At 43.1% G+C, this 12,328-nt stretch overlaps 1 protein-coding gene across 2 annotated transcripts; it reads left to right on the top strand.

The window, feature by feature from the left end:
• Nucleotides 1–459: 459 nt before the first annotated feature.
• On the top strand, nucleotides 460–11,929 carry LOC108895688 (arrestin domain-containing protein 3). Of its 2 annotated transcripts, XM_018694607.2 has the most exons (9): nucleotides 460–476; nucleotides 1,925–1,968; nucleotides 7,225–7,306; nucleotides 7,829–7,976; nucleotides 9,003–9,105; nucleotides 9,240–9,496; nucleotides 10,044–10,197; nucleotides 10,316–10,470; nucleotides 10,679–11,929. In XM_018694607.2, coding segments are annotated over exons 1-9 (1,023 nt in total). In that variant the 5' UTR covers nucleotides 460–474; the 3' UTR covers nucleotides 10,757–11,929. The 2 variants fall into 2 exon arrangements, with proteins under 2 accessions (XP_018550123.1, XP_018550112.1); XM_018694596.2 differs by lacking the exons at nucleotides 460–476; nucleotides 1,925–1,968 and adding an exon at nucleotides 3,368–4,005.
• Nucleotides 11,930–12,328: the final 399 nt, after the last annotated feature.

Raw genomic sequence — 12,328 nt, 5'->3', positions numbered from 1 at the left:
CATTATTTTCAGTGTGTTTTGTTTATATATTAATACCAATCAATCATTATTAATATTATTTAATAACTCCTACTATTTTTTAAAAATCTCCTCTTTATTTGGGGGAGCTTTCTCTATAAAAAAAAACAAAAAAAACTACAATTCCCATAATGCCATGGGACGAAAACGGAACGTTGCAATGAAGTCAGTTAGCTAGCTGTAGGCTACAACTGAGCACTGTATATTAGCCTCTTTTGGGTGAATTTTTGGCAAACTAACACTATTAAAAGTAAGCTGAATTAACTATTATCAGTTCCTGTTTGCAGTGGACTCATGGATGTACTGACAACTGTCACTGGATTAATTTGATACTGAAGAAAACGGAAAAACCTGTTGATTCACAGGCGGTTCTGGAGTTACACGGAGCGTCTTTTCTCAGGGATTTCTAAATGGATTTGTGGACGTTTGTTCGCGAGATATCGACGCCAACGAGAAATGTAAGTCGCACTCAATCTAAAAATGTGTGTTTTTTGTTTCTGTGTTGAGTTTTGACAGAGTTACGCCTCAGAGAAAGAGCGCGGTTTTTATGCTAATTGCGCCGTTGGTTGTATTAGCCTGCATTAGTTTTAGCTAGGTGTGCCTAATAAACTGCTAACAGAGAGTGTGCAAAAGAAAAAAGTAGATTACATTTACGCAAGTCCGGAGAAAAGGAAGAAACAGCTAAATAATTGGGTCATTAATAAAGTTATGAATGGATAATTAAAATAATGTCTGTTTATGATACATATTTAAACAAAGCTTGGTCTTCTAAACCTGAACAAACGTTTCTCTCTGGGTTGTCAAGCTGAAAGTGACTAATTTCCATTACATAAATATAATTCACCAAGTCTGAAGTTTTTCTTGTTGAGTGATAAAACCCGTTGACCTGGATGCAGACTGCTCTCAGCCTGTATGTTGTACTGCCTGGTTGTCACCAGCAGAGGGACTCGTGTTGTATATTTTAATCATTTCCAGCTGCAGCAGGATTTCTCTCCAACAAGATGTAAAGCCTGATTTTAACCATTAATACAAAGTTGAAGTTGTCAGATAATCAGCATTTATATCACCTGCAGACTCTTCTCTTAGTTTTTGTGTCTTAAATTTCTCACCTAATGATCTAAAAGTATCAAAAACAAACAGTCTCTGTGTTTAGTCAAAATGGCAGCATTAAGAGTAGCCGAATTAGCTATTAGCAATTTCTAATATCAGTTTACTCATGCTTGTTCAGACAGCTGTCACTGGTTCACTGTGATACTGAAAAAGACTTTAAAACGTGAGGATTCTCAGGCAAGTCTGGAGATAGGAGCGTTTTTTGTCCTGTGATTTCTAAGCAGATTTATGGATGTTTGTTAATGGTGGATAAAGGTGATAATGATATCCATAGAAAGTTTAAGTCACGCTGAATTTAGAAATATATGTGTAATGTCTGTGTGTTACAACTCTGCTCTACAAAGTTGTAGTCATGACTGAACATGACATGACTTCTTGGTAGATTTAATCTAATCTAGGAAAATCACTGCTCCCTTTTAATTGTTGTGTGTTATCATCACAAGGTCACAAACAAACTCTGACACTCTTTTCCTTTTCAGGTTAAATAAATATTCCAGCTGCTGTTACACAGAATTTCTCTCTGACATGTTACAGTCACCTGTTTGGCAGCAGATGTTTATTTATTTACTTTATTTACTTTTTATTTGAGGCAGCAACAGGACACTAAGAGACAAAACAGGAGATGGAAGAAGCGAAAAAGAAGCAAGATCAACAGGAAAAATCAAAACAAAAAGTTCATTTGTGTTTGTGTTGTGTGTGGTATGTATGTTGTGTATGTTGTGTATGTTGTGTATGTTGTGTGTGTTGTGTGTGTTGTGTTTGGACTCACTGACCTTGTTTCCATTTCACACACCAGGGGCAGAGAGACACCGTGTGTCATCAGTGGATCTCTTCCATCAGGTCAGTCGTTTATCTCAGAGGTGATAGATGTTTGTGATTGTTTGTTTGTGTGTGTGTGTGTGTGTGTATTTATACAGCAGCAGGCAGGTAAAGCAGTTCACAGAGTGAAGTCTGGACTTTAGAAAATGATGTTTATGGGAGTTATTATTCATACCTTTACATATAGCTCCAGATCATGGCCAGAATTTTACTTTAATTTTATTTTATGTTATTGACTTTATTCACAGAGCTTCTCTGTGCTGCTGTAGAAAAGAGCTGCAGACACTTGCAGTTATAAATGTTAATGAATCGTTTAAAATGTTTTGCACAAGAATTCATCAAGTCTGCAGCTGAAAACAGTAAAGATTTTTTTCAAATAGTTCATAGTTTTAAATAGATTTTGGTCCAAATGTCCTGCAGCTGTTGCTGGGCCCCAAACACAGATAAGTCAAAGGCCCCTCCTCCTCTCTCTGTGTCTCTGTGGTTACTTCACATGTTTTTTTTTAAGGATTATTTTTGTCGTTTTGCTTTTACCTGAGAGTTAACAGTCTAGAGAGAAACATGCGACAGAGGTCCTCTGGCTGGGAATTGAACTGTGCGTCTGTTTATTTGATTGTTGTTCTCAACAAGAAATGTCAACAACCTGCAGACTAATTTTGGTTCGACCAGTGTCCCTCAAACGTTCAGGACCGTTCACTGTGGAGGTCGAGCCTGTGATTACACAGGAAACCTTTCTCAACGTCTGAAATCTTTGGGGTTTTTTAAAATATTGCAGTCAGGGAACTTTACTGAACTTCAGACTTGGGAGAGGTTCTGGCTCCAGGGACCAAAGGGTTCAGGATCTCTGGTGGCTCTGATGGTGGAAAAGGATTTTCCACAACCTGGCAACCCTGAAGTCTTGAAATGACTGATCAATAAAACATAAGTTAATGATTTAATACCTGTCGGTAAATCACTAGTTAGAGTTTATAAACCCTTATCAGAGAGTGGTGCATGTCTCCTCTCTGACAGGTGTAAACAGGTGTGACTGAAAGTATGATTCAGTCCAGTGCAACAGCATCACTGTCTGCCATCAGTGTTAACAACAGAACATTAGAAACACCCTAACAGATCTTATGACAGAACAGTTGTGCTATATTGTGCAGGTGTACCTAATAAAGTGGACACTCAGTGCTCATGATAGAATATCTTATTTAATGTTTATTTTCTGCTTTAAATGTTAAATCGATGCAGGTGAAGTAAATGTGACCAACCGAACACAACCAGGTCTTTTTAATGAACTTATTAAAATAATTCAGCACATTAATTATCTTCGGGATTATTCCTGTGAGAACAAGTGCAGACATATCCTCTCTGTGAGTATTTGTCAGAGCTATAGGCTGAACCTCTTCAGCTCAGCAGTGAGGGAGCAGGCCGGCCGGTCTGTGCGCACATGCTCAGTGAGGTTATTTTTGCGCACAGAAGCTTTAAGAGCGCAGCGGCTGGAGTCAGACGGCAGCAGAGAGAGCGGAGAGACGGACGGGCAGGCACAGCAGGAGGAGAGCCGAGAGCCGAGAGCCGAGACCCGAGAGCTGAGAGCTGAGAGCCGAGAGGACCATCAGCTGTGCGCCTCTAACCAGATGAACCATCATCGACTCAGCCGCAGACCCGGCTCCGCGCTGGGCACCGCGAGCTAGGCGCATGAATTTGTGCCACACGGCTCCTCACACAACTTCTCCTCCATAGACTCTTTATTTTGTTTTATTACCATCGTCTTTTCTCATTGTTTCACTGCCATCATGGTACTGGGCAAAGTGAGGGCCTTGGCGATTTACTTTGACTGTCTGAACGAGAACAACTTGCCGGTGTTCTCCGGCGGAGAGCTGGTGTCAGGCAGGGTGGTCGTGGAGGTGACCGGGGATGTGCGGGTGAAGAGTCTGGACATAACCGCGAAAGGAGTCGCAAAGGTCCGGTGGACGGAGTCGAGGAACGCCGGAGCCAACACGGCTTACAGCCAGAACTACACGGAGGAGGTGGAATACCTGCACCATTACGACACCTTGATAGGAGAGGAGAGAGGTAAGGAGTTAGTTCAATCTTTACCGCTGGTGTTGTCGCAGTGTGGTGAAGTGATGCGGGTCAGCTGATCGCGCAAACTTTTGCGCAAACTGATAAATGTGATTGGAAAAAGTTTGTGAGCGCGCGGGGGGGTTCAGTCATGAGTCAAAACAAACCGCAGAGCCCCGAAATCAGCAGGTCCATCAGTGACAGTGGTGCTGATGCAACAGCTGATGCGATACCGGGGCTCCGCTCCGCACTGCGAGTGAACACATGAATTATTCACCCCGAAGCGTTTCATAAGCTTTTTAAGAAGCAGCAGCGAAAGAAGGCTGTGTTGTGCACACGATCTGCATCCTGACATTTATTCACTGTTTGCTTCTGCGGCGGTGGAGAGAGGAAGGGAGGAGAGAGAAAAAAAAGAGGAAAAAGTTGCGATCCATGTATGAAACACTTCGCGTAAAAGACGGAAATTGATCCAGAATCGAAAGCAGACCGACGGTGTTTCATGTTTGATGCAACGTTGAGCGCAAACTGATGGGGATTTCACGTTTTTACTGATGACATCCTGAAGTAGGGCTAGCTCAGGCAACTCCCTTTGTTAGAAGCGGTTCAAACCTGTTCAGAAACTGCCAGAGAGGAGGGAGGGAGGGGAGGAGAGGGGAGGAGGGGAAGGGAGGGGAGGGAGGACCAGACTCTCTGTGTGTGTGTGTGTGTGAGTGGAATAACATCTCCGCTGCTGGTTTAAGCCTCCTCACACTTCCTATACCTGTGCTGTTGCTGTTGTTCTTGTAAAACGTGATGCAAATGAGCGCGAGGACAGTTTGATGGAAACATTATGTAAATAAAAGCCTCGCGCAGGGATCTGTCATTACACCAAGCACCTGGACTCAAACACAGACTGATGGTTTTACAGCCTGTTTGGACTGAGCAAGATGATTTCCAAACATCATCATCATCAGCACCACCGAGGAGGAGGAGGAGGAGGAGGAGGAGGAGGAGGAGGAGGAGGATTTGTCGTCTTCAGCGACCACTTTGTTTCTGAGGACTTTTATTTTCTGCGCTCCTGGTTGGTTCATCCAGGGTCAAAGGTCAAGATGAAGTGAAATGATGTGGGGGGAAACGTTGCTTCTCTTTTCAGGGATGAATCTGTTGATGGAAACAGCGTCCATTTTGTGGCTGTTTCTGGAGCTTTCAGTCAAATCACACGGTCCTCCTCAGCAGACGGAGTTTCTCAAGAGAAATGTAGATGCTTTAATTTCATGCACAAATATAAATACTTTAAGGTCAGACTGAGATCTTGACATGGAATTATTTGTGCATAAATAACAAGAAATCGCAGAGGAGACGTGTCAAACCAGTTCTTAGGTCATTTGAGTTCAGTTTTTACACTGAATAATATCCTGCTCAGTGTGTTTCTCTCAGTTTAGGTCAGGCTTATAGTAAGAAAATACAGTTCCCACTCGACATAAGCCTGAAGTGAAACGTTTAAATGTCTTGTTTTGTCTGAGCATCAGCACGAAACCCAAAAATACTCTCTTTACTATCACACAGTAAAAACACAGCTAGAGGCAGGAGATATCTGGCATTTTTCATTTTTAAAGAAAAGAAAAAAGAACGATCCTGGGATGTGGTTGAAAGCTCAGGAAACGGCTCCTAAATGGACTCTTGGTGTTTTTCTGAACTGCTTTTAGTTGTGATGAGTTTTCTCTGTGATGCTGATGATGAGCTCTGACTCTAACTGGTTTTCTTGTCTGATGCTGCCGACACTCGAATAAAATCACCTGAATTTATCACATGTTCTTTTTTTCTGTCTTCATTTGTGTCCCTCGCGTGAGAGCTGTACCTGGAGTTCACTGATACTGTACAACACCCTTCCTCTCTCTCTCTCTGCCTCCCCCCTTTCTCTTCCTCCTCCCCCTCTTCTCTCATGCCACACACCACATGGCCGTACTAATGTGGGCAGGGGCTTGTCTCGACCGCACCAATCAGAGCGCGGGCCTGTAATTCATGTCACGCTCTCCTCCAATGGGAGGCCGAGTTGTAATGCATGCGTTGGAGTTTCCAGCTGAAGGAAGCTGCTCAGTCTGGTTCATACCGGTCTACTCCTGCTTGCTCTGTGTTGCCGGTGACTTGACGGGGGCGCACGCTCATACATGCACGAACACACACACACACACACACACACATGCATACAAGCTGTTTATGACAGCTCTCACGCCAAACACATGCGAACACACACACACACAGAGTCAGACAGCAGAGATGCAGGGTGAAGTGAGTGCTGAGGTGGCAGGAAGCTGAAGTTGAGCAGGGCTGAGTGGAGACATTTACAGAGAAATTTAAAATACAAACAATAACACAAGAAATGAGGAAGTGAATAGAGGTCATGTTCTTTCTCCCACAGGGTGTGTTGCTCTCACAGCTCTTTACGACTGCCTGTTAATAGTCAACGAGTACTTTTTAAATGTTAAAGTCACATCACACCCAACTGGAGTTTTATTTGAAGAACACTGGGTTTTACCTGTTTTTAAACAAAGACATTTATTCTGTATAATCCTGTTCTAAAGTCGCCATTTTGAGTCGTGTATTCCTGTTTTTTTCAGACGTGTGTGTGTTTTTTCATTAAGAGGATTTCTTCCTTTGGTTCATTATCTGTCACTCCCCTTTACACTTTTAGAGATAAAGAACCTGACATCCAAGTATTTATTGAAGCACTGAACACACCCAGATATTTCCAAAAATCACCCACATTTTCATCGTAAAGAAATGATTGCTGTCTTAGTTATTTTCTCCATTAATCATGTTAAAAATGTCAGAAAATCTCTCAGACCAGGGTGTTGTTGTGCAAACTGCAAAGAGATTTAGTTTGGTGTGAAATGAAGAAGAGAAAAGCAACAACTCTTCATGTCTGAGGGGCTGAAAATGGCATGAAAAACAATCAAAATACTTTTAGCGATGAATCATTTCAGCTCTTCTTCATGTAGAAGTTACAACTTAAAGTTCATTTGTCGACAGACGAATTCTTGCTGCTCGAGTTTTGTGATTTTTCATCACATAAAATCAATGTTTTTGTTCTCACTATACTGTTTTACTCTCCTCCAAGCCTCTAACAGTCGGAGTGAAGTCGTCTGAGGTGAAGTGATAAGCGGAGTGATTGTGTAACGAGGCTGTGTGTGAACTGAGAGGGTGTGGGCTCAGACTACAGGTGGATCTGGAAACATGTTCTTTGTCTTTCAGATGAGGACTGTCCAGAGGAGGGTCTGACTGTTCTGCACGCCGGCTTGCATGAGTTCGCCTTCAGCTTCAACCTGCCTCAGATGTGAGTACTTACTGAGTACTTTACCTCAAGTACTGGGCTCAGGTACAGGTTCAGATCAGAGCTGTGTTTCTCTTCTCTCCCATTGATCATGACGACCTCTCAGATTTATGTGGCGACCCTTTGGAGGGGCCCGACGCCTAGTTTGGGAACCAGTGGTCCAAACTCTCTGTATGTGACCAACAGCTCTGACAGTAACAGGCTGCTGAAGGATAAAAGCTGTGATGATGTCACAGGAGACAGTTACTGCACCATGAAGTACTTTTACTACTGATACAGAGTATTTTTTATTGGTAATACTTCTGCACCTTAAGTCAGAATTTAAATGTGGCAGTTTTAAGAAGTATTTTTACTGGTACTACCACTGTTACTGCAGTAAATGATGAAAATACTTTGTCCGCTTCAACAACAGTCAAGTACTTTTCCTGCTGATACTTTAACCACAAGGACCTGATAATACTTGTGTGTACCCACAGTACAGAACCACACCTCCTAACCCTCTGCCCCCCCCCCCCCATCTCTCAGGGCCCTGGCCACGTCCTTCGAGGGGAAGCACGGCAGCGTGAGGTACTGGGTGAAAGCTGAACTGCACCGTCCATGGCTGCTCCCTGTCAAAGTGAAGAAAGAGTTCATTGTGTTTGAACACATCGACATCAACACACCGCTGCTGCTGGTAGGAACAACACACACACTCACACACACACACACACTCACACACACACAGTGCTTTTACTCTGAGGGACATTTTGGGGAAATATTTGCTCCCTGGTGAGGAGCTGGATGAGGAGACTGATCCTGCTCTCGGGTTCTTAGAGTAAATGTGTAGCTACAGCTAGCAGCTGGTTAGCTTAGCTTAGCTTAGCATAAAGACTGGAAACAGGGGGAAGCAGTTAGCATGGCTCTGTCTGGAGGTAATAAAATCCATCTGTAATACAAGGAGTGCCCACACACTGGATTTACAGCTGCCTTTAATTTCATTAGTGACATTTCCACCAACTACAGATCTTTATCAGACAGGAAATAACCGAGGGATATACTGTGTGTATAAATAGCCAAATGACCAGCGACAGAATAATCATCTAATCAGACTCGTCTGCGTCAGAGAGGACGAAGAAAACAACGATAAAAACTGTTTTTTCCTCTCAGCCTTCAGCGACAGTGTGAGACGGCCTGAGAGACGAGACGCAGGGCAAAATAAACTCATTACACCCATTCCTGTGAGCTCATGTAATTACAGGTGATTCAGAGTATCAGTGTTTTTATTACCTCAGGTCTTTGCTGATGGGGATAATAGAGGCTGGGCAGTCAGAGGACAGAGTTTAGTTCAGTAAAATATCAAGTATACAAGTGGAGTCCTGCACAAACGTAACGTTCAAATATCAAACACTCATCTAAGTGATAAACTGGATGCCACAGGTGAACACTGAAAAGCAACTGTTTGTATTAATACAATTCGTGGATCACTTTTTTCTTGTCTTGTATACATTCAGTATAAATTCTACAGTAGGTGGAACCAGAAAAAACAAAGCAGAACATAACATGCTAAGCTAAGCTAACTGACTCTTCATTTAGTAAATATTTCTCAGTGTCAAACTCGTGTATTAAAAATGAAGGGATGAGTGTTATGTTTTGAATGTTTTGCTGACCGTTCAAACAGATTGTATTGATCATATTGATTGTATTGATTGTATCTGAACAGGCTCCTCAGGCTGGAACAAAGGAGAAGACTCTGTGCTGCTGGTTCTGTGCTTCAGGCCCGATCTCCCTCAGTGCCAAGATCGAACGAAAGGGCTACACACCAGGTGAGTGAACCCTCCTCCTGATTCCTCCAGCTCTTCTTCTTCTTCTTCTTCTTCTTCTTCTTTGTCTTTAAGCTCTCACTCATGCCGCTTCTCTCTCTCAGTCTGACGGACTGATCTCTTCTCTTCTCTCCAAGGCGAGTCCATCCAGATCTTTGCTGAGGTGGAGAACTGCTCGTCCCGGGTCGTGGTGCCAAAGGCCGCGCTGTACCAGACCCAGACCTTCTTCGCCAAGGGCAAGGGGAAACAGATCCAGCAGCTGGTGTCCAACCTGCGAGGAGACCCTCTGCCGCAGGGGAAGAGCCAGAGCTGGGAGGGAAAGCTGCTCAAAATACCTCCGGTGTCGCCCTCCATCCTGGACTGTCCCATCATCAGGGTGGAGTACGCCCTCATGGTCAGTCGGCCATGTTTCCTCTCTCTGTGTAGAGTCAGAAACTGAAACATGATTTATTTGTTTCTGCTGGAAGTGATAAAAGTGATAAAAATGACTAACAACCAGCTAATAAATCTGTTAATAAGGCATTAAAAACTACCAGGAGTCTGTCAATAACAGACCAGAAACTGAGAGCAGAGCTGCTGATACTGTTTTATACCAGTTAACTTGCAACATACATCAATAATCTTAATGGAACGACCTCCTAAAAACACACTTTTCTTTTGTTTCTGCTTCAACTTCTCAACTGCAACTTTATTTGTCAATAAACAAACAGACACAACAGAGATTATTAATAGAAAACATTCAGATGTTATAATCAGAGATGGAGTTCTCCTGTCTTCTACATGTTCTGTTCAGAGGGTGAAGGTGTCTGACGCTGTGCACGTCGTGTGTATAAAAACACTTTGTCACCTGAGGGGCTGAATTTGATTGATATCAACAGGTAGAACTGGCTCCAGCTGAAACTAATTATTTTGTCGTCTTCCTCTTCCCTGTCCGCCTGCAGGTGTATGTGGACGTTCCTGGCGGGCTGAACTTGTCTCTGTCGTTGCCGTTGGTGATCGGGACCATACCTCTCCACGCCAGCACCACCCGCACCTCCAGCATCAGCAGCAACTGCAGCACTTTGAGCTGGCTGGGCCTGACGGAGCGACCTGAGGGTACGTACACTGATCACAGGCTCAGGCATGCTCTGTGTTTTCCTTTTTTTTTTCTTTCCATGTGCGTGTACAGTAGTACACAGGGTTCTGACTTCTTACGTCTGTTTGCTTATTGCAGCGCCGCCGAGCTACAGCGATCTGGCTATATCAGAGTCTCACAGGCGAGATTGTCTGCAGGGCTGTGATAGGTCTGACGGGGAGGGAGAGGACCAGGGATCTCTGCTAACATACATCACAGAGTTCAGATATCTGCCCCCGCCACTCTACTCTGAGGTACACTTCATACACACACCCTTCACAATCTCACAACAACAAACGTGACAAACTTAGTAAGTCAGACAGGAAATGAGGCAAAAAATACCAATAAAAACAAACAGAATAAGACGAGTGAAGTGTGAGTTTTAGCTAAAAATCATCCTGCTCCTTATGTCCATTCTGCAGCCTGTAAACATGCAGCTCTGCCTCCCCCTTCCCCCCTCAGGTCGACCCCTACCCTGACCCGGTGGAGGTGTGTGGGGCCACAGATGTCAGGAGACCCGACACGTGTCCGTCCCGCTGAGGAGAAGCTCCGAAAGGCTTCTGCAGGGAAGGAAAAAAGAAAAAAGAAAAAACCGAGACACCGTCACCCTCAGCTACCACGGCCCACACAGCCAGCTTCTCACCAGATTATGTATCACGATTAATAAGGCTAGACCCCTCCCTGACACGGGAATGTCAGCTGAGAGAGTATTAGGTGACCGTTGACGTATGGACCAGGGATTTTGAGCCATGTCGGATCCTCTGTATCCTGTGCTCAAGACGAGGCAAAAAAAAAGAAAAGTTCTGTCTGACACCACTGTATGACTCTGTCAGAAGAAGCCTCCTCCTGCCTCACAGTGAATTTTGCACATACCGTACTTACTGTTTTTCTGTCTGTGGGTTTATACGCTGCAGATTCCCACAGGCCTACACGCCACAGTCGAATCTGTCCACAGATCTAAACAAAGTCGTACTCTTTAATCTAAATGGCACATTAAAAACAGGACAAAAGCTATCTTCAGTAAAACGATAGTTTGAGGTCGTGACCGTGGCCTGAAAGTGTCGCTGTCACTAACCAGACTTCAGGTGGAAACTGTCTCTTTTTGAGAACACAGCTGAAAATCACCGAGAGAGTTAAAAACAAAAGAGAGAGAATATAAGACAGATGACGTTTCTGCAGAAAAACGACCACCTCGAGCACTTAAAATAAAGCTCAAATTGTGTGTGAGTGTGAATGAGAGACAGAGTGTGTGTGTGTGTGTGTGTGTGTTGGTTTAAATGACCAGGTTAAAAAAACAAAATAAACCCAGACAGGGTCTCAGAGAAAAAGCACAAACTCCGACCAACCAAGAGAAAAGTACCACAAGTCGCCTGTTGGTTTCTGCTCTGAACTAAAGCTTCTCTTGCTGTAGATTTTTCCAAACGTGGATGTTAAGAAGCTTTGTGCTCGCAAAAAGAATGACAAAGAGTAAAAAAGATTAATGTTTACAGATGAATATATCAAATTGAGAATGTTGTTCAAACATGACTTCTTCCACCTAAAACTTCAAAGTACCAAGTGCAATATATTTTTGTATTTGTGATTTTTTTGCACTAGTTTTTCATATACTCTGTTGCTGTTTATTCCATTTCTGTGCATTATATATTATTGTTATGATCTTATTGCTGTCATGATCAACTTTTGATAAAATAAAAAGTTTATTTTATAAAATAACGACACGCCTGCCGTGTGTTTTATCTAAATATTCTTAATGTTTGTTGCTGTGAAACACAGAACTTTATTTAACCCATTACCATCGACAAATCAGAAATCACACTCCCTGTTGGAGTCGTAACTCGGTCAAATATGAACACACAAACTTGAAACACCAACTTTTAGAATCAGTGTGGCTTTATCATCACTTCTGATGTCCAACAAAAGTAAACATTCATAAACCAGCTTAACTTGCTTAAAAATCATGGCTACACTGCTAACAGCTAATTCAACATATTTTTAATGGGGAAAATTTGTCAAAATCTGGAAATCTGGTCACTATCTCCCCCCTGTTCTTTTCTGTTATGGTGTTGAATAACGGCCAGGAAAGTGTTTTCAAAGAACGTTATGTCACTGTGC

Source organism: Lates calcarifer, linkage group LG9, assembly GCF_001640805.2.
Source record: "Lates calcarifer isolate ASB-BC8 linkage group LG9, TLL_Latcal_v3, whole genome shotgun sequence".
NCBI lineage: Eukaryota > Metazoa > Chordata > Actinopteri > Centropomidae > Lates > Lates calcarifer.
Note: the sequence above shows the minus strand (reverse complement) of the source record. Positions and strands in the feature narration are given on the sequence as shown.